The 22842-nt window shown below is 58.5% G+C and overlaps 3 protein-coding genes and 1 long non-coding RNA gene across 10 annotated transcripts in view; 3 read left to right on the top strand and 1 right to left on the bottom strand.

Annotated features, from left to right (window-relative positions):
• The window catches only part of KMT2A (lysine methyltransferase 2A), a 51700-nt gene extending 38922 nt beyond the window's left edge, over window positions 1-12778 (top strand). For 4 of the 5 annotated variants that reach the window (XM_048512516.1, XM_048512515.1, XM_048512514.1 and 1 more), the window contains 9 exons: window positions 1352-5480; window positions 6750-6817; window positions 7736-7930; window positions 8165-8239; window positions 8596-8770; window positions 8955-9062; window positions 9277-9360; window positions 9582-9711; window positions 10169-12778. In XM_048512516.1, coding sequence (XP_048368473.1) covers window positions 1352-5480; window positions 6750-6817; window positions 7736-7930; window positions 8165-8239; window positions 8596-8770; window positions 8955-9062; window positions 9277-9360; window positions 9582-9711; window positions 10169-10444 — 5240 coding nt within the window. In that variant the 3' untranslated portion in view covers window positions 10445-12778. The remainder of the gene's footprint in view (window positions 1-1351; window positions 5481-6749; window positions 6818-7735; window positions 7931-8164; window positions 8240-8595; window positions 8771-8954; window positions 9063-9276; window positions 9361-9581; window positions 9712-10168) is intronic. The other variant, XM_048512517.1, reaches the window with a different exon arrangement.
• Window positions 12779-13069: 291 nt separating this feature from the next.
• LOC125441707 lies at window positions 13070-19869 on the bottom strand. Its single transcript, XR_007245893.1, has 3 exons — window positions 19724-19869; window positions 17173-17339; window positions 13070-14507 (listed from the first exon to the last, which is right to left on the bottom strand). It is a non-coding gene; the product is annotated as an uncharacterized LOC125441707 (long non-coding RNA).
• On the top strand, window positions 14714-16622 carry TTC36 (tetratricopeptide repeat domain 36). Its single transcript, XM_048512524.1, has 3 exons — window positions 14714-15083; window positions 15600-15782; window positions 16136-16622. The coding sequence occupies exons 1-3, from the start codon at window positions 14729-14731 to the stop codon at window positions 16426-16428; spliced, it is 831 nt and encodes a 276-aa protein (XP_048368481.1). The 5' UTR covers window positions 14714-14728; the 3' UTR covers window positions 16429-16622.
• TMEM25 (transmembrane protein 25) lies at window positions 18825-22786 on the top strand. Of its 3 annotated transcripts, XM_048512521.1 has the most exons (9): window positions 18825-19190; window positions 19309-19524; window positions 19609-19896; window positions 20345-20476; window positions 20563-20593; window positions 20785-20885; window positions 21033-21101; window positions 21679-21716; window positions 21884-22786. In XM_048512521.1, the coding sequence occupies exons 1-8, from the start codon at window positions 18845-18847 to the stop codon at window positions 21705-21707; spliced, it is 1212 nt and encodes a 403-aa protein (XP_048368478.1). In that variant the 5' UTR covers window positions 18825-18844; the 3' UTR covers window positions 21708-21716; window positions 21884-22786. The 3 variants fall into 3 exon arrangements, 2 of the variants coding, with proteins under 2 accessions (XP_048368478.1, XP_048368477.1); XR_007245892.1 differs by lacking the exon at window positions 21884-22786 and having other exon boundaries at window positions 20787-20885; XM_048512520.1 differs by lacking the exon at window positions 21679-21716.
• The last annotated feature ends 56 nt before the right edge of the window (window positions 22787-22842 follow it).

Here is a 22842-nt window from a genome sequence, read left to right as displayed (position 1 = left end):
ATTCATGTAGGGGACGCCATGCTACCTTGAAAAATGCACCTGGGAAGAAGGCGTGGGCGTGGCTGCTGAACAGTTATGGCTGCTGTCTTTTACCTGCGCTGGTCATCTAAACAGTTCTTGGTGGTTGACCAGCAGCGTTCATGCCAGCAGATGCTGCTCTGTGGAAAGCTCCACCCAGGAACAACCACCTGACAAAACCACATTGTCCCAACCCAGAGAGGCTTTGTGTCATCTGAGACCACAGCTGACTAGCAGACGGCGGGCAGGGGGCATCCCAGGATGTTGGCGTCTCCGATTCCAGATGCAGCTCTTGCATTCCGCAGGCTCCTTCCTCACCCTCGATTCCTGTGGGCTCGTGTGATGTGGTCTAATGGGAATTGGAAAGAACCCCAACGGCAGCCAAGCCCCAGCTCTGTGCTCTGCAGTCCCAAGCCACCGTGTCATGAACTGGGCTGGGGAGTTACTCTGAGTGGCCAAGTGTCTGCTTGAGTTCAGTTCCTGGCATCTCCCGATACTGATCACCTTACACAACTAATCCCACAAATAGATGGCAGCCTTTTTTTAATTCATTGGAAAATCTAACCAGTAAATCCACCGAAAGCCTCTGAAATCTCATTCCATCCTGTCTCATTACGTAGTCAAAGAGTATTTGAAACACTTCACTCAGCAGGCAGATTCTATCAGGTGTGAGTAGATAAACACTCCTTGGTCCTAGAAGGCCTTGTTTGGAACACCACTGGTGGTTTTGCCATGATTGGTCCTTCCTTCGTAGTAAATTGCTTTATTTATGTTCTGAATAATGTGTTTTTACTGTTGTTGTTGTTGTTCATAAGTCTTGGCAAAAATAATGGTTTTTTTTAAAATAAGGGGTGCTGAGAGAGAGCTTTGCCTACAGAATGGGCAGTTTGTACCTCGAGAGGCCACTGCAGCAGAAAGCAGCTCCGCTTAGGCGTGGGCAGTGGCTCCGTGGTAAAACACCTGTTTGCAAGCAGAGGAAGCCTGCTTCAATCCCCCGTAGCGTGTCCCCTTAAAATTAGTAGGTAGAAAGACTCATGTTCTTGAGACCCTAAAGAGCCACTGCCCAGCAAACTGCTGAATGGACTAGAGTGGACGGTCTGGTGTCATTTCTCCTACTTGTCTGTGTGTCCTTTGTGGTCATCTTGGGGAAAGAAGAGTAGGGCTCAGCCGTATATAAGAAAAGGTTGTCTGTGGGAGCTGGAATGATACATTATCCCTCACCTGGCTGGATCTGTGTTCATGTTCAGGGGATGACTTGCTCTTTGACCCCTGCTAACCTCAGTTCTGTAACTCTTCTCTTTTTTTCCTTCTCCTCTGCCCCTTCCTCCTCCAGGGAGTCCTACCCCCGTGACTCACGAGATCGTGACTGTGGGAGATCCGCTGCTCTCATCTGGACTCCGGAGAATTGGCTCCAGGAGGCACAGTGTGTCTCCTCTGTTCCCCTTGCAGTTCAGGTCCTGGCTGCTGTCTGCCAGCAGAGCCAGGGCCACCCACTCCAGGCCCAGCATGTCCCCAGCACCCTCCCAGGATCAGCAGGATTGGAGCACACCACCAGCAGAACCACTGCAGGGCTCAGCAGCCTCCTGTGCTGCTCTCCAGAGCAGCTCTGCCTCTCCTCGGTCCCAGAAATCAGCCATGACAAGTGGAAGTAAAGTTTCTTCTCTGGAGGGATCCGTCTCTTTGCCAGCGGCACCTCCTGGAGGGGCCATCCCTGCAAATGCCGAGAAAGCCAAGTTCCTGTGCTGCAAAGACTCCAGCGCTCCCCCTGGGAGTTCTCAGGAAGGTGCTCCGGTGGCAGGCATGGCTGGTCCTGAGCCCAGCACCAACCCAGCAGAGAAGCTCCTGGACCCTCTGCCCGTATTGTTTCCCCCCAAAGACATGGCAGCCCCTCCGCTCTGCCACCAGAGAGCCCCAAAGAAGGAGCAGAGCCAGCAGGCGGACGCCCCCCAGCCAGAAACACCCAAGGCTTTTGTGGAGGCGGAAGCAAAGGCCTCCAAGACACCTGACGGGAGTAGCAAGCCTCCTCCAGGCAGCGAGCCTCTTCCCCTCGTGAGCAGAGAGAAGCGGCAGACAGGCAAGAAGGGCACGAAGGAGAGGCTTCCCAGCAAGCGCCTCTCCAGTTCCAGCCTCCTCCCGGCCAGCAGTGAAGGAAGCGCAGAGCTGGAATGTGCTTACCCAGCAGCCCCCGAGCCCTGCAGCAGGGCTGTGGCGGAGAAGGCGGCCGGGAGTCACGCGCTTCTGCAGAGGACCTCCAAGGCCCCTGCTTTCCATGGCGAACTGGCCCCATCAAAAGACCTGCAGACCTCGCAGAAGCGCACGGTGAAAGTCACCCTGACTCCCCTCAAGATGGAAGGGGAGAACCAGCCCAGAACCGTGCCGAGGGAGAGCAATGCCGACGCTGTGTCTCAGGACAGCAAGCCGCCTTCTGTGGCCGAGCCTTCTTCTGCAGCGGGGCCTGAGGCCCAGGACAGACCAGGTGACACTTCCATTCCCCAGTCCCAGAGAGATGCCTACCAGGGTCTTCCCGGACAAGATGGCAACTTGATACTCCAGGACGGGGCTAAAGCACAGGAAGATGGAGCTTACAAGCGGCGGTACCCCCGGCGCAGCGCCCGGGCCAGATCCAACATGTTCTTTGGGCTGACTCCCCTGTATGGCGTAAGGTCTTATGGCGAAGAAGACTTTCCCTTCTTCAGCAACTCCACTGGGAAAAAGCGAGGCAAGAGGTCTGCTGAAGGGCAAGTGGACGGTGCAGATGATGTCAGCACATCCGATGAAGAAGATCTCTACTACTACAACTTTGCCAGGACCGTGGTGTCCAGCACAGGGGAGCACCTGGCACCCCACAGCTTATTCAGAGAAGAGGAGCAGTGTGGACTTCCCAAAATCTCCCAGCTCGACGGTGTGGATGACGGCTCAGAGAGTGATGCGAGCATCACAGTGACCACAAGGAAAGTTAATCCAGTGGCCAAAAGGGGTGGCAAAGAGAACGGGACAGAAAACCTAAAACTTGACAGGAGTGAAGAAAGTGGGGGGAAAGCTCCTGCCACTAAGACCTCAGCTGGCTCCAAAAGCACCGACCCAAAGATGGAGAACTGCCGGGTCAAACCTCAGGGCCAGGACTCACTGGAAGCTCAGCTCAGCTCCTTGGATGCAGGTCGCCGACCTCGTGCGAGTACTCCTTCGGACAAAACTCTTTTGGATACCTTCAACACCGAGCTCCTGAAATCGGACTCCGACAACAACAACAGTGATGACTGCGGGAACATTCTCCCTTCGGATATCATGGACTTTGTCCTGAAAAATACCCCCTCCATGCAGGCCCTGGGAGAGAGTCCCGAGTCTTCTTCCTCCGAACTCTTGACACTGGGGGAGGGGCTGGGTCTTGACAGCAACCGGGGCAAGGATATGGGCCTCTTTGAAGTGTTTTCTCAACAACTGCCAACAACAGAACCAGTGGACAGCAGCGTTTCGTCATCAATATCTGCAGAGGAGCAGTTTGAGTTGCCGCTGGAACTTCCTTCTGATCTCTCCGTCTTAACCACTCGAAGCCCTGCGGTCCCCAGCCAGAACCACAGCAGGCTGGCTGTCATTTCAGAATCGTCTGGGGAGAGATCGATGTTAGCTTTGTCTTCCGGAGATTCTGCGGAAAAGAGAGTGGCGGGCTCGGAGAAACCTGCCACGAGTGAAGGAGAGCCAGCTCTCCTAAGCCCACCAGTGGACCCCAGCCCAGAAGGACATATGACCCCTGACCCCTTCATTCAGGGTCACCTGGAGGCAGACCATATTGCTAGCCCGCCCTGTGGGCAAGTTGAGCAAAGCCATGGAGCCAGCCAAGATTTGGCCAGGAACAGCGGGACACCTGCTCTCCCGGTCCCAGCTTCGCCCTCCCTCCCTCTTCAGAGCCCCAAATACGGTCCCAACTCAGCAGAGAGCCCGGGCCCGTCTCAGATCTCGAGTGCTGCTGCGCAGGCTGGCCCCCACCATCTCAAGGCGGCTGCCGAGAAGCTTTTAGTGGTGAACCAGAACATGCAGCCGCTCTACGTCTTGCAGACTCTTCCCAACGGGGTCACCCAGAAGATACAGCTGACCTCCTCCGTCAGCTCTGCGCAGGGCGTGATGGAGGCCAGCCCTTCTGTGCTCGGGCCCATGGGTGCCGGGCTGGCCTTGGCCGGCTTGCCCTCGTCCCAGCCGCTCTTTCCTCCGGCCAGTAAAGGTCTGCTGCCTCTGCCGCATCACCAGCACCTGCACTCCTTTTCCGCAGCGCCCCAGAGTGGCTTCGCGCCCGCTCTTGGCAGCCCTGCCCCAGGCCTGCTGATTGGTGTCCAGCAGCCACCCGAGCCAGAAGCCACTCAGAGGGCGGATGCTGGCCCTGCGGCCACCACCCCTTCTGCTGGCCTGGTCAAGAAAAGGCCTATCGCTCGCCTGCCGTCACGGAAGCATAAGAAGGTGGCCCCTTCCTCTGCCGCCTCTCCTGACTTGGTCTCAAACATGACACTAATCAACTTCGCCCCCTCCCAGCTCCCCAGCCATTCGGGCCTGCTGGATCTGGGAACAGGCAGCAACTCTGCCCCCCACAGAACCCTCCCCAACATCATCAAGCGCTCCAAGGCGGGGGTGATGTACTTTGAGCAGGCAACCCTGTTGCCCCAGGCTGCAGCAGCTGGGGTTGGGACCCCCCCTCCTGCGGCTGGGCAGGAATCAGGACACCTGGCCACGGGACCTGTGGCTGGCCTCAGTGCCACGCCGTCTGTTCTGAACGTGGTCCCTATGCAGACATCAGCAGCAGTGTCTTCTGCGGGCACAGCGGCTCCTGGGCATGTGCTGGGACCTGGGTCAGTGGCACTGGGCAGCCCTGGACTGCAGGGCGTCCCAGACCTCGGCTCTCTCAGCAGCCTGCTGATCAAAGCCTCCCAGCAGGGCCTGGGCCTCCCAGAGCAGCATGCGGGTGGGCCAGCCACTGGCTCGGGGTTGTTCTCACAGCTTGGCCCCACCTCCGCACTGGCTGCAGCCTCGGGCCCCTGTGCCTTGCCTTCAGCACAGCCTGTGGGCATCACCACCACAGACCCAGAAGGGTCTTACCAGCCTGTGACACCCGGACCAGGCAGCAAAACCGGGACTGTCCTGTCCAAGGAGGACCTCGTCCCTACACAGACTGCTTCGCTCTCGTGCTTCCCTCCGTTGGTGGACGTTGCTGATGCTGCAGCTCCAGAACAAAGCCCACCTTCCCCTCTGGCTGCCCATCCCCACTCCGCTGCCCCACCTGCTGACCAGCCAGCCCCCGCCTGCTCTGGGCCAGGCTCCCTGAAAGCCAAGCTCAAAGTGAAGAGGCTCCAGCCCTCCTCAGACAGCAAAGCGTCCGGGAAGAAGCACAAACCCTCTCACCCTTGGGGCCCTTCGCAGGAGAAACACGTGTCCCACCGAGGGGCCTGTGCAGCAGCCCAGGATTCCTCGTGTGTCGGGTAAGAGGAGAGAGCCCCCTCCGCGGCCCTTCCGCTTCTGCCCTTCCGCTTGGCTGTTCCACAGCCAGGAGAATGAAAGGGCCGGAGGGCCCAGCGGATGGCCTCCAACACCCCTGAGCGGGAGGGGGGATTCTTTCTGGGTCTTATTGCTTTGTCAGCTGTAGTGGGGGTACGGGGGGGGGGGATGCCAGACGGAAAAAGAGCTAGCAGGGGTGGGGTGGGACTGAGGAGCATCTGTGCTAGGTTCAAAGGTGCTACGTGTCAGTCGGGGGCTCCTGTCTGATTCCAGATCACCTCTATTTGTTTTAGTCCATACGTTTGAATGCAAAGCTTGCCGAGGTTGGCTTTCCCTTGTGGGCAGGCCTGGCCTCTGGGTGGTGTTTCTGGACGAGAGGCAGAGCCCTGCCTCTTGCTCGTTGCCAGCCTTGCCCTGCACAGGCTCTGTCTGGGTTTGGCAGCCCTGAGCAAGAGGCAGGGCTTTGCCTCTTGTCCAGAAACACCACCCAGAGGCCAGGCCTGCCCACAAGGGAAAGCCAACCTCGGCCAGCTTTGCATTCAAACGTGAGGATTCCTGCCCTGAAGGCACAACAAACGGGGAGCAGCCCTGGCCCAGGGCTCCAGGGTACGATGGCTCCTCCCGCTGTGCCTGGCACCTGATGTGGGTGGTTATTCTCATTTTAAAAATAGAACGCGTGTGTGTCGCCTCCCCACGGTGCTGGCTACCTGAGGTGGCTCACAGCTAAAGTGAGACAGACAGCAGAAACCTCCCATGCTAGGCATGAAAACAATCCTCAGGCTAAAAGCATGCCAGGAAATCAGCGAAAGGAAGGTCCGCCCCCACCCCTTAAAAATGGTCCCTGAAGGAGAGTGAGGTTGGCACCAGGTGGGAGCCCCATCAGCAGGATGACAAAGTGAGGTGGCATCTCTTCGCCCAGGTTAGAAGCTGCTCTAACAGCTTCCTCTATGGGCACAATCCAAAGTACACGCTTTCACCTGTAGACATTGGGCACCCCTTTTCTGGGGGCATCCTGTCTGTGTGCGGGAACATTCCTGCTTTGCAGCCTTCTCCCTGTGTGGGGCTCAGGCACCCGGGCTCCATGTCTGGGCAGACTGCTGGTCACCGGGCGTTAAAGTGGCAGCCTCTTCCCCCGCTGTCTTTTCTCCACAGCCTGACCTGCCTTTGTAGCTTTGGCCTCCGTGAAGAATGCGAAAACTTAAACCAGAATGGGTTCTCACGTTCTCTCCTCCCCCTTGGCTGTCTTTCCACAGGCAAACTCCATCATCTCCCCCAGAATCACAGCCTGCCCAGAATGCTGCCAGCAAGTCAGAAAATGCAGGTTCGTTTCTCCTCTCTTCTCCTCTTGGATGTCCCCACTCGGTTGGGACTGGGAGGCCCTGCTCTGCAGCGGCTCCAGTCCTGCCCTTTAAGTGTGGTGCGGGGGGACTGCTGCTGCTCCGCCCCTCTCGGCCTTTGGCATGTGGGGTCCCCCAAGGTTCCCTCTTGTCTCCTGTGCTTTTCATCATCTGTGTAAAGCTGTTGGCAGAGGTCATCTGGAGACTTGGGCTCAGTTGCCACCAGTATGCAGATGACGTTCAGCTCTGTTCCGCGGTGCCAGCTTTGGTTGGCCTCCTCTGTCCCAGCACCTGAACTTTGGAGCTCCCACCCTGGGGAGATTCCTCAGTCTCACTCCCATTGGTGCCTTTCACTACTACCATGTGAAGAACTTTTTGTTGTGTCTGGCATGCACCCAAGAATGGCATTGCATTTTCAGTGGATTTTTAAAAATCATTTTAACTTGATTTGTAATTGCTTCAATGTTTTAATGTTCGCTTCCTTTTGGACCCTGACTGGGGGGAAAGGCATCATTTAAAAGTTTTAAATTCACGAGATAAACAAGTAGGCCAGTCCGTAGGCCAGGACTCCAGCTCTTGTGAAAGACACGGACTTCCTGGCCCAACTGTGAGGCTGCCTCAAAACCCCAAGGATGAGAGGGTTGGCAACTCTCACATTTTCCAAGGAGCCCAGGAGAGTGTCCTTGAAACCGCACTCCTCTGCCTGCCTTTTTCTCACAACTGAGCTGCAAGTCGTGTTATTGCCCCTAAGCCCCGCCCCTCCCCCCAGCTTCCTGGCTGAGTGGGAGATGTAAACTTCAGCCTCTCCTGGCTGAGTCCAGTCTCTGCCTGCAGCGATGTAGACAGAACTCTTTGGCATGGCTGAGGACTGCAGACTGCAGAGGGGCCTGTTTTTATTCCAGATGCCAAAACTGCAGAGGAGGAGGAGGAAGAGGAAGAGGAGGAGGAGGAGGGCCCTTTCAGCTCCCCTCTCATCTTCTGGCTGCAGCAAGAACGGAAGAGGAAGGAGAGCCTGGCAGAGAGGAAGCCAAAGAAAGGACTGATTTTTGAGATCTCAAGTGATGACGGCTTTCAGATCTGCTCCGAAAGTATTGAAGGTGGGGGTGGGGGTGGGGGTGGGGGGTGTTTTGGTGGCAGCGGCAGCAGCAGCAGCATTCACTTGTATTGGGCCAACTTGTGACCCCTCCCAGATCCCTTCAGGGGCTGCAGGAGGGCCCCACCTGTCAGCAGCCGGAGCTTGTCTCAGTGGTTTTCTGACTGTGGAAGGAGGGAATGGGAAGCTGCGGTCGGTGTGGCTCGTCAGTCTTTGTGTTCCTTCTCCTCCGTCTCAGATGCCTGGAAGTGCTTGACTGACAGAGTCCAGGAGGCCCGCTCCAACGCTCGCCTGAAGCAGCTGTCTTTCACAGGTAGGGGCATTCCCCTTTCCCGACACTCAGGTTCATTTCCTAAGCAAATCCTTCTGTCTTCAAGGGGGCTGCTTCCTTGACTGGTTTTGTCACAAAGCTTGTGGTGCTTCCCAGAGCTGACACATCCGAGTAGGGATCGGGGCTTTTAGCCGCTCTTGACACACATCCCCTGCCTTCCCTTGTGGAGGCTGGTCCGTTTGTCACCCTCTGCTGGTGGGGTCATTTTGTACCAGAGCTCTGGCGATCCCCAAGCAGGGCACTGCTGCCCCCACCCCTCCTTGAATCTGAGGCAGATCCCCGCTCAGTCTGGGCAGCTGCCAGTCTTCCTGCCTTGGCACGAGGTGTGTTCCTTGCAGGCGTGAGTGGGCTCAGAATGCTGGGCATCCTCCACGATGCCGTCGTCTTCCTGATCGAGCAGCTCTCTGGAGCAAAGCACTGCCGCAACTACAAGTTCCGGTTCCACAAGCCCGAGGAAGCCAAGGAGCCGCCAGTCAACCCACACGGCTGTGCCAGGGCAGAGGTGCACCGGAGGCAAGCGGAGGCTTCGTTCCCCCAGCCCCACCCCCACAGCGGGTGCACAGAGAGGGGCGGGGTCTTGGGGCTCACTCACCCCAGGCTGAAAGAAGTGATTCTGGCTACGTGAGGCACTTGGAACCTCGGGGGGGGGGAGGGGGCGTCTTGGTGGCTTCTGAGCCCCATTTCTTTGGACCTTCAGGAAGTCTGCCTTCGACATGTTCAACTTCCTGGCTTCCAAGCACCGCCAGCCGCCTGAGTACAACCCCAATGAGGAGGAGGAGGAGGAAGTGCAGCTGAAGTCTGCCCGGTGGGTAGGGGGACAGGAGGCTGGGAGACTCCCGTAGTAGACCTTGGCTGCAGGCCTGGAGAGCAGAACTATTCCAGCTGCCTTCTAGGCCAGCCCCTCTGCCGTTTGCAGGGAGCCAAGCAGCACTGAGCTTGCTCTGCCAGGGGCAGGGGGGCATGGGGTCCTTCCCACTGCCCCAGTGCAACAGGCTCTGAAGCCGGCAATCTATTTCCAGGAGGGCCACCAGCATGGACCTTCCGATGCCTATGCGGTTCCGACACTTGGAGAAGACCTCCAAGGAGGCTGTTGGAGTTTACAGGTTGGTGAGAGGCAACAGTCTGGCCCAGATGAAAGGCTGGCAGGTGGAGGTAACAGAGGTTGGTCAAAGCAAGCCTGGCAGGAGAGGGGCTGTTGTAGAGGCTGCCTGGAAAAGCTGAGGAGGGGGTTCGGGAGCCTGCTCAGGAAGGCACGGGTGGGGGGTGGGATTTCTCTGGGTGTCGTGCTTGATGCTACTGGTTGTCCTGCGCTCTCCCTTGCTAGGTCCCCCATCCATGGCCGGGGCTTGTTCTGCAAAAGAAACATCGATGCGGGAGAGATGGTCATTGAATATGCTGGCAATGTGATCCGCTCCATCCTAACTGACAAGCGGGAGAAATACTATGATGGCAAGGTGAGCCCCTGCAGAGGAGCCTCTCTGGCAGGGGTCGGGGGTGGGGTGGGGTGGGGCGGGGCCCCCCAGAGCAAGTAGGACAGCCTCTACACAGGTCTGGGACTGGGACTTACAAGCCGCCCTCTGGACCATCTCAGAGCAAGGCTTGGGGCAGTCGGCTTGTCCAGACAGGTGTCTCGTGAAGGTACCAAAGTCAGGAGCTGGGCTTCCAGGCAGGACAGCTTGCCGATTCTTTGGCAGCCTGCCTATAACTTGATGTTGTCCGTGGGCCACAGATCAAAGTGCTCAAATGACAGTGGTACCGCCAGGCCAGTCCTGCAGAGGTCTGTGCTTTCAGGCATTCCTGATGCGTTTGGAGCCCTGGATGAGGCTGCTCTCGGAGGACTTCCTGAGGAGCTGTTGGCACCCATGGGCTCTGGCATAGGGATAAGCTGCCCTCTCTCTGCCCCCTGCCCAGGGCATCGGCTGCTACATGTTCCGCATCGATGACTCGGAGGTGGTGGATGCCACCATGCACGGGAACGCTGCCCGCTTCATCAACCACTCCTGCGAGCCCAACTGCTATTCCCGGGTCATCAACATTGACGGCCAGAAGCACATCGTCATCTTCGCCATGCGCAAGATCTACCGTGGCGAGGAGCTCACCTATGACTACAAGTTCCCCATTGAGGACGCCAGCAACAAACTGCCCTGCAACTGTGGCGCCAAGAAATGCCGCCGGTTCCTCAACTGATCGGGCCTGGGGGCTGGCTTGGCAGGTGGGGTGGGGGCACCCCTCCCGAGCATCCTGGTCCTCCCAAGAAGAGGGTCGTCGAGGAGATGAGCCCGTGGAGCAGGGTCTCAGCGGGAGCCTTTCCAGAGACGCAGAGCCGTGTGCCACGGAGGATGCTCTGAGTGTGGGGGCTGGGAGCCTCACCTGTGCCTGGCCTAGCTGTCCTCCTGCCTTGGTGGGCCTGTTGGTGGCTTTCCCTTGAAGCAGCACCTGTGCGGGAGCAGAGGAGGCAGGGGTGCTGCTAGTCAGCCAGGCCCCAGCCCCCTCCCCTGCCAGTGCAGAACCTGCAGAGAGGAGGTGCCCTTCCCTCACTGTGAGCATGCCCAGGGCGAGGGTTCTAGGCAGGGGACGGCCTCCATCAGACCAGAAAGTCTCTGAGCCAATAGGAAAGCCGGATTGTGATTACACCGGATGGAGGGGGCGGAGCTTGGCACCCCCATGAGAGCATCTCCTTTCCGCCCGTTCGGTTCCCGCCTCTCGAATTGCATCATTAGATTTTACTTGGTTCTGTTTACAGTTTTAGTATTTAAAATTTTGTAAATGTAAATAATTTTGTATATTTTTCTATGAGAAGCACTTCATAGGGAGGAGCACTTATGAGACTATTTTTTCAACTGTGGTGTCATCCTAATTTAAGAGACTCTGTTTCTGATTTGAGCTGGGGGGGGGAGGGGCGCTGTTGACTCCTTCCTGCAGAGGAGGGGCTGAGCCTTGCGGTCGCCGCTGGTCCTTGCCAGACATCTTTGGTTGGACCTGGAAGGACTCTGCCTTGTGAGGGAGGAGGTCCCTGCCGCCCTTCCCTCTGCCCCTCCCGGCCTTGGTAGCTGAGCATCTCCTGGCACCAGGTGCCTTCCAGGCCAACAAGCACACTCCATACATTTGCCCCACCTGCCATCCGCCTGGAATGAGCCGTCCAGCACCACGGAAAGCCCCACCTGGCCTGGAGGAGGGGCACAGTGTTCCTTCTCTGGCCATCAGTCTTCTCCCGGCTGGAACTTGGAGGGAGGGGACCCATCAGACCTGGGCACAGGGGAGGCAGCCTGTCCCGTTGCCTGGAGAACACTCTGAGCGTGATCCCAGGGGCCGGGGAGAGTCAGTGGAACTCACTGTCCCTTGCTGCTTCTAGGTCTGCCCTGCTGCCATCAGTGGCAGCTGCTGTGGCCAGTTAAACTGTCTGTTGGCTGAGGAAGCCAGGAGGGTTGCTGCCCTGGGAGGGGGGGGGTCCCAGTTGCTCCAACTGGCTTGGCTTCTCTGCACAAGGGGAGGGGCAGAAGGAGGGCCCCTCCTCGCAGCTTCCCAGCGATATGAATGTATATTTCTAAGGACTGACAGAGATCATGAAACCTGAGAATACGAAGACTCAAACCTCTAAGGTGTTTATTTTTTTAAAGGAAAAGCGGGTCATTGCAAAGGGCTGGGTCTTTCCTCCGTTGCAAAGCAATACTGGGTTCTTCTGCCAGATGTCCTTTGCGCAGAATCAAGTCATTTGCCCCTTGACTGCTGGTCCGCCCACCCCACGTCCTCCCCCAAACACACACCTGCAAGGTTTTATAACTATAAATATGGTATATATAGGAACTACTATTGTAATGCACCGTGTCTTGAAGCCTGGCTTTGAATTCTCTTTAACACTATAGATCAAGGTTATCTTGCAACTGCTCCACCGGCAGGCAGGCAGGCAGCCCAGCCAGCCAAGGGGGGTGAGGGCCGCTCCCCTGCCTGAGCCTGCTGGCGAGAGGATCCTTTGCAAGGAATTATCCTGGCTTTTCCGTGTGACCAGTCAATACTTGTACAACTTGTTTCTCTTCCTCAGGGCCCCGTCCTTGTCGGGGTGCCTCAGCCGTGTCATGTGCTTTCCTAGTATCTGAAGAGCCGACCCTGCCGCTTTGCCTCTCGGCCAAGAGCTGTCCTTGTGGTGTTCCTTTGATTCAGTGTCGGTAGTAAGTACTTGTTTCAAGCCGTGCAAACGCTCTGCTGCAAACACAGGGTTCTGTTTCAAACAAAATGCAACTTATGTCAAAACAATCTTCAGTTTTGTTTTCTTCTGTTCTTCCAGACTTGGATTTTTTTTTCTTTCAAAAGAGGAAACGTGTCTCTAGTGCGTCAGTGTTAATTCCCTGCCATCCCAGGGATGAAGGAAGTTCTTTTAATGGTTCAAGAAATGACTGAATGTAAAAAAAAAGTGTATATAGTTGTAAAAAAAAGGAGTTTTTAAACATGTTTATTTTCTATGCACTTTTTTTATTTAAGTGATAGTTTAATTAATAAACATGTCAAGTTTATTGCTTCAGAGAACGGTGTTTTTTCATTTATTGGAAGGGACACTGGAGGCACCCCCTGCCACCCCATGACCCAGTGTGTGCCGAAGACGTACAAGAGTGCCACTCTGGGAGATGGGACTTCCAATTGCCCCTCAGCTGTGAGCCTCAGCTGGACCCATCATTTTCTACTTACCTCTCAGTCTGATTTGGATGAAGGGATGCTCATAACATTTAATGAAACTAAATTGGGAGAACTATCAAATATAGGAGAAGGCAGAGTCCAGATACAGGATGACCTTGACAAACTGGAAAACTGGGCCAAAACTGACAAAATGAATTTTATTCTTCATTTACGTAGCAAAAATCAAATGCATGATTAGAGCATGGGGAACATTTGGCTTGGCAGAGGCACATCCTAAAAGGATCATGGAGTCTGGCAGTATACTGAACTCAACAGTGTTATGCAGTAGCTGAAAAGGCTAACGTGATTTTGGGCTGTAGCAACGGAGGTAGTGTCCAGTTCACACAAAAGGACGGTAACGCCATACACTCTGCTGTGTTAGACCTCACCTAGAGAATTGTGTTCCGTTTTGGGCCCCAGAGTTAAAGAAGGAGGCAGACCAGCTGGAACACATCCAGAAGAGAGCAGTGAAGGTCGTGAGGGTCCAAAGACCAAGGTCTGTTAGGAGAGAGATGTTTAGCTTAGAGAGATGACTGAGAGATGATCTGATAGCTTAAAGGGCTGTCATATGGAGGACGAAGTGGTTTTCCGTTGCCTCAGAAGGTAAGACCAGAATCCACAGGTCGAAATCAAGAGTTTTCAGTTGAACTTTTGGAAGAACTTCCTGACAGAGCTGCTCCTCCGTGGAACAGGCCTCCTCCGAGGGATGTGGGCTCTCCTTCAAAGGTTTTTAAGCAGAGGACAGCGGAGGGCCATCTGACGGCAGGGCTCATTTTGTGAATTGAGGCAGATCATGAGGGGGAAAGAAATGAGCCAAAGTTCTGCTCTTGTGGCCCTTCCTTACATGCCCAGAGCAATGCGGGTTGCCACTTTGGGGTCAGGAAAGAACTTCCCTCCAGGCCAGATTGGCCAGGGATCTGCGGGATTTTTTGCTCTCCTTCAGGCACGGAAGAGGGATCACTGGAGGAGGAGTGGAGGGAAGGCAGTTGTGAGTTTCCTGCATTGTACAGGAGGTAGGACTAGATGACCCTCGAGGTGATTTCCAGCTCTCGGTTCCTGTGTGTTCCCTGGGTTGTCATATGTGCCTGCTGGCTCTCCTTACAAGCCTCTCGTTTCCAGAAAAATCCCCCCACCCACCCGAAGGCAGTTTTCCTCACTCCCAGCTTCTGCTCAGTTGGAGGGGCCCACCCTGACATAGACACAGCCTGCCATCTGGACAGTGGGCCCAAGTGGGTGGGTGGGTGGGGGGTATTACGTTCATCCCAGGCCAGCTAAGACCCTCCAGATCCAGGAGGCTTCCCCACAACAGGGTGAGCCAAGAACAAAGTCCTGGCACCTGGGGCCCAGGTGGCAAGGAGGCTGGCTTTGACTTGGCCCAAGGTGGTTTCCTTGCCCCAGATGGGCAAAGCAGGAACAGGCCCAAACAGGAAGGCAAATGCTGGCCGGCAGGTGAATTGGAGCAAGTTCTTTGGCAGGTGCTTAGTCCAGCGTGGAGCTGTTCCACTGGGTGCGACTGGCGTGCCTTTCAGAGGCAAAGAGTGGTTTGGTTGTAGACCATTTCCGGGCTGCCACTCCAGAGAACCTGCTAAGTAAAACATAGTAAGAACACAAACTACATAGAGTTTGCAACAATTAATAAGCCGGAAATCCTCAGCAGAACTTTGAAATGGTTCTGTTTTCAATGAAAAGTTCTGGGTGCTTTCCTTGAAGGACCCAGATGACCTTGGTCCACCCAACACTCACTCAGCCTCGCCTCCCTCGCAGGGTTGTGGAGAGGAGACTGCAGCTAGCTGCAACTGAAGGATGTCAGAAGGCAAAGGGGGCCAGCCCCTCTCACAGCTCCATGACATCCTTCTGGAGTTCCAGAGGCCACAGCCGAGGACAGGATCTCCCTCTCTGCACAACGCCCGCCCGTCCGCCTGTCTCATGACCTCCGGGCCTCTCTCCTCCCTGGTTGCCATTGGCTGTCTGCGGGGCCGCCCCCTAACGCCTCCCTCATCCCTAGGAGCAAGCCCTCCAGAAGCTGGAGTGCAGCTCAGCATGGAGGCAGCCGAGGCCAGGGCCCTTCTGCAACACATCTTTCACCCTCTTCTCCCACTGGGGGTAGCCAGCGCGGAGGACCCTGAGGACGAGCCGTCGCCCCCAGTTCCAGAGGCAGGTGAGCCAGGCAGGGGCCTTGTGGACGCTGGTCACTCTCTCCAGGGCAAGGGTCTGAAAGGGGCAAAGTCTGCCCCTGCAGCTGCCCGATTTCCGGGCTTAGCTAGTTCACCTGCCTGCTATTCCTATGGCAGCTGGGGGCAGAGCCGAGGGCTTGCAGGGGTTTACCTCTGGAAATGCTGCAGAGCGGAGGGCTGCGGGGGATGGGGGGCTGTTTCCAAGGCCGCAGGATCCTGCCCCCTGACTGTCACCTTTCCACAGAGGTGTGTTCTGCATTGCTGTAGCTGAGCTTCCAGTTACAAGGGCAGTGAGCAGCACAGGCACCAGGAAGTGTGGTGGGGAGGGGGTGTTGGTTTGCATTACACCTGAGCAGGGTGTGCTGCCGCACCAGTGCGGAGCCCCTTCTTCCCCAGGAGGGTCTGGGTGGCTTGGCTGACCCCGTGGCCCTGTCGGGGCCAGACAGCTGGCTGCCCAGCAGGGCTCTGAGGGCAGGGCTCTCCTCTCACACCCGCTGCAGCATTCGCCCCAGAGCTGCTGGAACAAGCCGTGAAACTGGAGATCCAGGGGATTGCAGCAGCGGAGGCAGGAAAGGTGGACGAGGCCCTGGAAAGATTTGGCCGAGCCATCCAGCTGCTCCCGGAGCGAGCCTCTGCCTACAACAACCGGGCCCAGGCCCTCCGCCTCAAGGGGGACGCAGCAGGTGAGCAGGCCGGGCAGGGGCCCTCCCCCTCCCCCACTGGGTGCTCAGAGTTGGGAGGGTGGAGCGGAGCCCCTCCCTCAGAGAAGGCCTCCCGTATTGACTGAGCCCACCCTGAGCTGCAAAGCCCCAAAGCAGGCTTGAAGGGGCGCCCTGGCCCCACAGTGGGAGTGGGGCGGGGGCTCCTTGAGAACATCAGTGGTTGTGGACGAATGCTCCCAACTGTGTGTGGAAGGCGGCCCAGAACAATAGAGGTGCTTCCTGGGAAGGTGTGACAGTTCTGGGGTGGGGGAGGGCGGCTCCTCCCCATCCCTCCCCCCTGAACCAGCAGTCTTTCCTCTTCTCCATCCCCTCAGGAGCCCTGAAGGACCTGGAGGCTGCTCTGCAGCTCAGCAAGGGGGCTGGCCGAGTGGCACGCCAGGCGGCTGTGCAGCGTGGGCTCATTCAGCGGCTCCAGGGGGACGACGAGGCTGCCCGGAAGGACTTTGCCCAAGCTGCCCGGCTGGGGAGCCACTTTGCGCATCAGCAGCTGGTGCTCATGAACCCCTACGCAGCCCTCTGCAACCAGATGTTGGCGGCAGCAATGAAGCAGCTGCGAGGCCCCGGTGGCTCCAGGCAGGAGTCCTGTGAGGGGGCAGCCACAGTGTAAGCGCCACCCTTGGCTTGGCTAGCAGCTCCCTGACAAGGCCTCTCAAAGCCATGAATCCCACCAGCACAGCTGAGCAGATGCAGCCCACGGCCAGATCGAGCTGGAGGAGGCACTCGCCAGGCTGGGCTCTCGCTCGCTCGCCTGCATGGAAAATGTGATTAAAATGAAGTTATTTTTGCTGCCGATTAGCTTCTCCAGTTCAAAACCTCTACTGGGCGAAAGATGGGTACCAACTCTCACTATCTGCACAAGAAGCTGCCCCTGCCTGCATAAAAGCCCGGCTCTATCCAGGGCCAATTTGCCCTCTCCCCCTGGCACAGCTCTGATGCCCACCCCAGATGCATCTGCCTAGATGTTGCAGGCAGGGAGGAGTGCTGGAGCTTTCAGGGACAGTTCTGGGCAGGCAGGCCGGCAGGCAGGCCATACATCTCTGCCAAGGGAAAAGTGATAGGTTTAAGGGGAAGAGTTGAAGCTGATGGGTTGGCTGTGAATTCTGCCTCCCCATCATCATCATCATCATCATCATCATCATCATCATGGAGGGGGAAGAGGAGGAGGAGGAGGAGGAGGAGGAGGAGGAGGAGGAGGAGGGGGCAAGCTGGAAGCCACAGAAATGGGCCTGCACTCTAGAGGCTACTGGGGCCCACGAGAGCACGGGAGACTAGGAATATCAGGGCAGTTTTCTCAATGGAAGAAAGTTAGCCCAGGAGTCCCACAAAGATTGATGCTATGTAGTTTACTCACAGCTTGTGGGGTGAGCAGCCCTGCGCTCTAGAGGCTCCTGGGGCCCACCTTATTCAGGATGGTGGAAACCAACTTGTGCAGAGCTGCAGGAGGAGGATCTTTCTCAGTTGTCTCAGGGTGGGCAGCAGCAGCCTCACGGCCAAGGAAGTTTCCTCCTGTTGGTAACACTTCGGGGATGCAGAGTGAGACACAAAACCCTAATGTTAAATAAATACTGATGGAGTCAGAGCAGCAGTTGACACTGAGAAGGACAGAGACCTTGGGGTTGTCTTAGCTTGATAAAAATGTCTACCCAATATGCAACAGCAGCTGAAAAAGCAAACTCTATGGCTGGGGATTATTAGGAAAGGGCTCGAAAATAGTCTAGATTCTATTGCCCCTGTACAGATCTGTGCCATACGTGGTCTCCTCCTCTGGAATACCGACTGCTGCTGTAGGTATGGCCGCGCCCTTTCAGAAAGACTATTGCAAGCTGGGGAAAATTCAGAAGACGGGAATCTGTCCTGCTCAAGTGGTTGCAGCCCCTTTCCTACCAGGAACAGTTAAAGAGTTGGGGGCTGCTCAGTTTTAAACAGCCAGGAGGAGGGAGATGCAGGGGGTGGAAGAAGCGGTCATGGAACTTCTCCTCCCGCTCCCAAAATACTAGGTGGCAGCAATGACCAGGAGGAGGGCCCATCAAACGTCGCTCCACTTTATCCTGGACCTGGATGACTTGCCCAGTGATCCATGCTCTGGTAATGGGCATTACAACACACCATGTGTGGGGCAGCCTTTGAAGTCCAGAAGGTCACGAATACAGCAGCTCGTCTGCTGACCGGTGGGTTACACCAGGATCACTCTTGTGAGTCGGCCACATGGGCTACCTTCTGATGCACCACTGATGGGGTTCGTTCAAAGTGCTGGTGTCAACCTATAATGGCTTGGATGGTCCTGGGCACCGGAGAGAACAGGTCTGCCACCATATTCCTGCCTGGGCACTGAGATCATAGGGGGCTGGCCGCTGGGCTGGCCGAGAACTCCCCCTGTCAGAGGTAAGGAGGGGGGCAGAAGCAGCCTGGAGGGCCTTCTCCGCAGCGGCTCCTACCTTGTGGAAGGCCTTCCCTCCATAGATTTGCTTGGCATTCTGGCCTCTGGCAAAGACTGTCCTCTTCACTCAGGTGTTTGCTTGACACCCCCCCTCTCCCTGGGAAGACTGGCCACCCCTCCTTTTTGTGTCCGGTTTTTTAGAGCGTGGACTTCTTGTGTTTTTATAAAACCCACCCACATGAGACTGCCCCACATTGCATCACACACACCCCTCCCCCCCATCCACGTCTGTCCGGAGTAGCCCGACTGGCACTGCTGCTGCTGCTCCGGGGTGGGAGGCAGAGAACGCGCTCTCCCCCACCCCATGCGAGCCCACCGGAGCGCTGACGGGGCCCGCACGACCAGCAGAGGCCCCTCCGCCCCCTCCCCACCGCCGCCAGCTCTCCCCTCCCGGTCAGCGCGGCCAGCCCAGCGAGGAGCCCTGCAGCGGCAGCGGCGTCGTGATGCGGCAGGGCGGCTCGCCCGCCACGGTGGTTGTCAGCCGTGCGCCAGGAGACAACCCGGCCGGGCAGGCGTTTCTTCGCCCACGGAAGCCTTGTCCCGAGGGGGCGCTCTCCGCCAGGGAGGCGACTACCGGCCATCGGGGATGCAAGCGGGCGGGCGGGCGGTGCTGGGCGGCCGTGGGTTGCCCATGCCCCCCCCTCCGCAGGGCCCCGTTGCAGCCCCGTCCGGGCGCTCGGGGGAGGTCTGCCAGTGGCCAGGCGAGGCGGCCGAGAGCCGCACTGGCCGCGCGCGGCGGAGCTCAGGCCCCACGGCCCGCCCGGTTGCGTCTCTCTCCCGCGCGCGCACCGGCAGCCGCTCCCTGCCTCCCTCCGTCCCTGCAGCCGGCGGCGACTTCGGCCCTGCCCGAGCCAGGCGCCTGGCGCGGCGGCGGGTGGAGGTGATGCTGCCGCCCGTGCTCCTGCTCCTCTTCCCGGCGCTGCTCCGACCAGGTGGGTAGGGGAGGGGGCGGCAGGCAAGGCAGGCCGCCCCCCCTCCCCCGCCGCCCGCCTCCTAAGCGGCGCTCGGCTCGGCTCTGCTCTCCCTCCCCACCCCCCACCCCCGGTGCAGGCGCGGCGGAGCCCGAGGCCCAGCTCATCAGCAGCCGGCCCGAGACCTTCACGTGCGTGGCCGCCGCGCCCACCCTGGCCTGGTACCTGGACGGCGAGGAGGGCAGCGGCTCCGGCGGCGGGGCCTGGGGGGTGGCGGAGCGCCGCCTCAACTGCTCGGCCGTCGACCCGGCCACCGGCCACGAGTCCAGCGCCACGGTCGTCCTCCACCTGCACGGTGAGCGGGGGGCGGGGGGCCCTCCTTCCTCCCCAACCTCCTGGCCGACGGCGCCCTCGCCCAACGCTCCTCTTTGCCTCGCAGTGGCCCCCGAGGTGGCGCAGCAGGCGGCGGCCGGCTCGGAAGACGGGCGGGAGGGCGGCCTGCTGATGCTGCTGGTGGTGCTGCTGGTGCAGGCGCGGCCCCCGGCCCACCTCACCTGGCTGGCCCCGGACGGCCGCCTGGCCGTCAACGCCTCCCGCTTCGTGCTGGTGGACGCCCGGACCTTCCCCGGCCTGCGCCGCCACGCCGTCCAGCTGCAGCTCCGCGCCTGGGCCCGCAACTTCTCCCGGGAAGGCGCCGCCGTCGTCAACGCCTCCGTGCTGCCGCCGGGTAAGGGCCCCGCCGCCCGCCGCTCAGGGCAGGGCTGCAGCCAGAGCCGCTCTCCGCCAGGCCCGCGGCCTTCAGGGGGTCCCCAGCAGACCCCGAGGCCGGAGGGAAGGCGGGGCACTCGGGCAGGGGGATGCCCGGCCGCAGACCCGACGGGGGAGAAGCAAGGCAGGGAGGCGTCCCGCGGGGCTGGCTGTCCCTGGCTTTTTGGGTGGCGGAGAGAGACGATGCCCCTTAGGAAGCCCCGGCCCCCTCCCCCCCCCGCAGCGCGAGTGCAAGCCGGCAAAGCGGGGGGGGGGCTCCTCTTTCCTCTCGTGGCAAGAAGACTGGGCTGGAGCTGGTGGGGGGGGGTCCTCCTCTCTGCCCGCTTCATCCCTTCCACTCCAACGCGCTCACGTCTGGCACCAGGTGGGGGGTGGGGTGACCTGACTGGCCTCTCTGTCCTCCCCAGGCTTCCTGGACACCCACATTGAGCTGCCCCTCCTGGCCCTGGTCGTGGGTGCTGCTGGGGCCCTGGCAGTCCTTGGGGTCCTGGGCACACTCCTCAGCTACTTGGTATACCAGAAAGGAAAGAAGGCGGCAGGTAGGAGGTGGTGCAGCCAGCAGAGGGGGGCGGGGGCCAGGTGGCACGCCCTCTGGCTAACCCAAGTCCCTGCCTTCTCTTTGCAGGACTCACCCAGCCAGCGCCGTCACCTGCCAGGTAACCTTCCCAGCCACAGGCTCCTGTCCTGGCGGCAACAGGGCACTCGGACCGCTCCACCCACTCCTGGTGCTGGTGGCCTCAGAGGCCTCAAGAGGGCCCCTCAGGAAGGTGGCCTCAGGCCTGGCTTGACAGCTTGGGTGGGCGGGCGGGGGCAGCCCCTGCTCAGTTGCCTTCTGCTCTTGCCCTAGAGACTCAAACCACCTGATGCCTCAAGGACCTCGGCTGCCACGGGCAAATATGTCCGTGCCCATCAACCTCCAGCTCAACGACCTCACGCCGGAGCCTAAAGGTACGGGCCAGGCCCAGTTTCCTCACGCACACCCCCCTCCCCACCGGCCAGCCTTGCAGGGCACCAGGAATAATGTCCTGATTTCAGAGGGTGCTGCAAGGGGAGGTTCTGCCAGAAGAGCTAAGCATTCTCCCCCCCCCCTTACAGCCAGTGGTGCGGAGGACAAGGAAGGGGCCCTCTCTGAACCAGAGGACAGCCTGGCCTTGGAGGACAGAGGTAAGAGAGAGCTCCCCATAAAGGATGCCCCCCCCCCCAGGGAGCCGCTCCAGCCACGCTGTCCCCATCCCAGCCACCACACCCGGCCCACACTGGGTTCACTGCACTGGTGCGTGGCCAGCACAGACCTGGTTACTCCACACAGACTGGGTGGGCGTGCCAGACTTGGGAGGGGGCTTCTTTCATTGCGGAATATTTCCCTGCCAGAAGAGAGGGGCTTGTGAGGGAACTTTCTGATGAATGCAAAGAACATTCCGAGTTGGAGCCCGTGAACAGTGAGGAGAAAGACGGGGCCCCACCCCTCGCCCTGGAACCTCAAGGCCTGGCTCCCTCGCTCCAAGACATGCCACAGCCGGCTGCCCAACGAGTGAGGGCGTGGCGGGCAGTTGGCAAAGGAACTCCGGCATTCAGGGCCAGCCTGCTGCTTCGGGCTCTGCCAGGGGACGGGGCATTCTGCCGGCCAGCTTTGTTGGGAAAAGGACATGGGGGGGGCAGGGGGGGGGAATCTGCACAAGCTGCAGCCCTCTTGGGTTTTATGCAGATTGGTTTACGAAGTTTTTACTTCTGCTGGTGACAGGAAGAAGAGGGAAGCATGTACCATTTTGACCCCCAAGGGTAGGAAATCTTTGCTTGGAGGCTGCCGTGGGGGACTGGGCAGCAGCTGAGGGCAGCAGGGACGGGCCACCGGGCTCCAAGCCAGGACTCTGCTTCGGAAGGGGCCACTGCAGCATGGGCAGCCTGTTGGTGGCAAGGGCCGTGAAGGGGTTTCTCTGCACTTGCAGGTTTCAGCCGCTTCCCCATGGTCGGGTACATCTACAGAGCCTCGAGCGTCAGCAGCGAAGAGATCTGGCTGTGAGGGAAGCACCAGCACAGAGCAAGCACAGAAGGACCCCTGTTGACACTCTGAGGACGCCTCCCCCTCTGCGCCTGGCACCCGAGAGGGAAATCAGAAAGGCCCATTCCAAGCCTGGTCCCCCCAAGTTGTCCCATCAAAGCAATAAGCCCCACCCCCTCCCTTCTTTGTGGGGCCAAGGAGCCAGCGGCACCTCTAGACCGTTGCCCTATAGGCACGGTGGTCAGTCTTCCCTTCAGCACGGCAGCCGTGTTTCTTCTATGCATGGATCACGCTTTCTCGCACCACTGCTTGGCCTCGACTCAACCTGCATGTGTTTGGGGCGGGGAAAGTGGCAGCCAGTCCCACCAAGAACAGGACAGCGGGGGGAGCAGCCACAGATGCCGGCCTGCAAGGGGGCAAAGTCGACGACCGTCCGTACTTAGGTGTTCTCTGTTGTGACCCCCACCTAATGGAACAGGCTGCTCGATGAGGTCCGGAAGGCTCCTGCTGTCCTGGCTTTCCGTAGACTGTGCAAAGTTGAACTTTCCAAGAGGGCCTTGGTGCACAGGCAGTGGGGCTGCAGTGGCTGGCAAAGTTGCTTGGATAAATGATCAAAGACTGTGGTCAATACTGCTGCATACAGGTTACTGTAAGCAACGTTTCCATCATCACATAGTTTCTCACATTAATACTTCTGCTGAGCTTCATTTCTGGCTAGCTCCAGACATCTGCAACCCTAGCGTGTGGTTTCTTGAGTGTCCCGTCCTGTTGAATGCACTCAGTTTGCCTTGAGCCCCTGAAAGGTGGACTATAAATAATCTAAATAAATAAAACAAAGGCATGAACTATGTCCATGTAACTCCTGTGCTCCATAAGGACAATCCATAATCAATGTGTAGCCTTTTC

The sequence above is a fragment of the Sphaerodactylus townsendi genome, linkage group LG12, assembly GCF_021028975.2.
Source record: "Sphaerodactylus townsendi isolate TG3544 linkage group LG12, MPM_Stown_v2.3, whole genome shotgun sequence".
In the NCBI taxonomy this organism is placed as follows: domain Eukaryota; kingdom Metazoa; phylum Chordata; class Lepidosauria; order Squamata; family Sphaerodactylidae; genus Sphaerodactylus; species Sphaerodactylus townsendi.
Note: the sequence above shows the minus strand (reverse complement) of the source record. Positions and strands in the feature narration are given on the sequence as shown.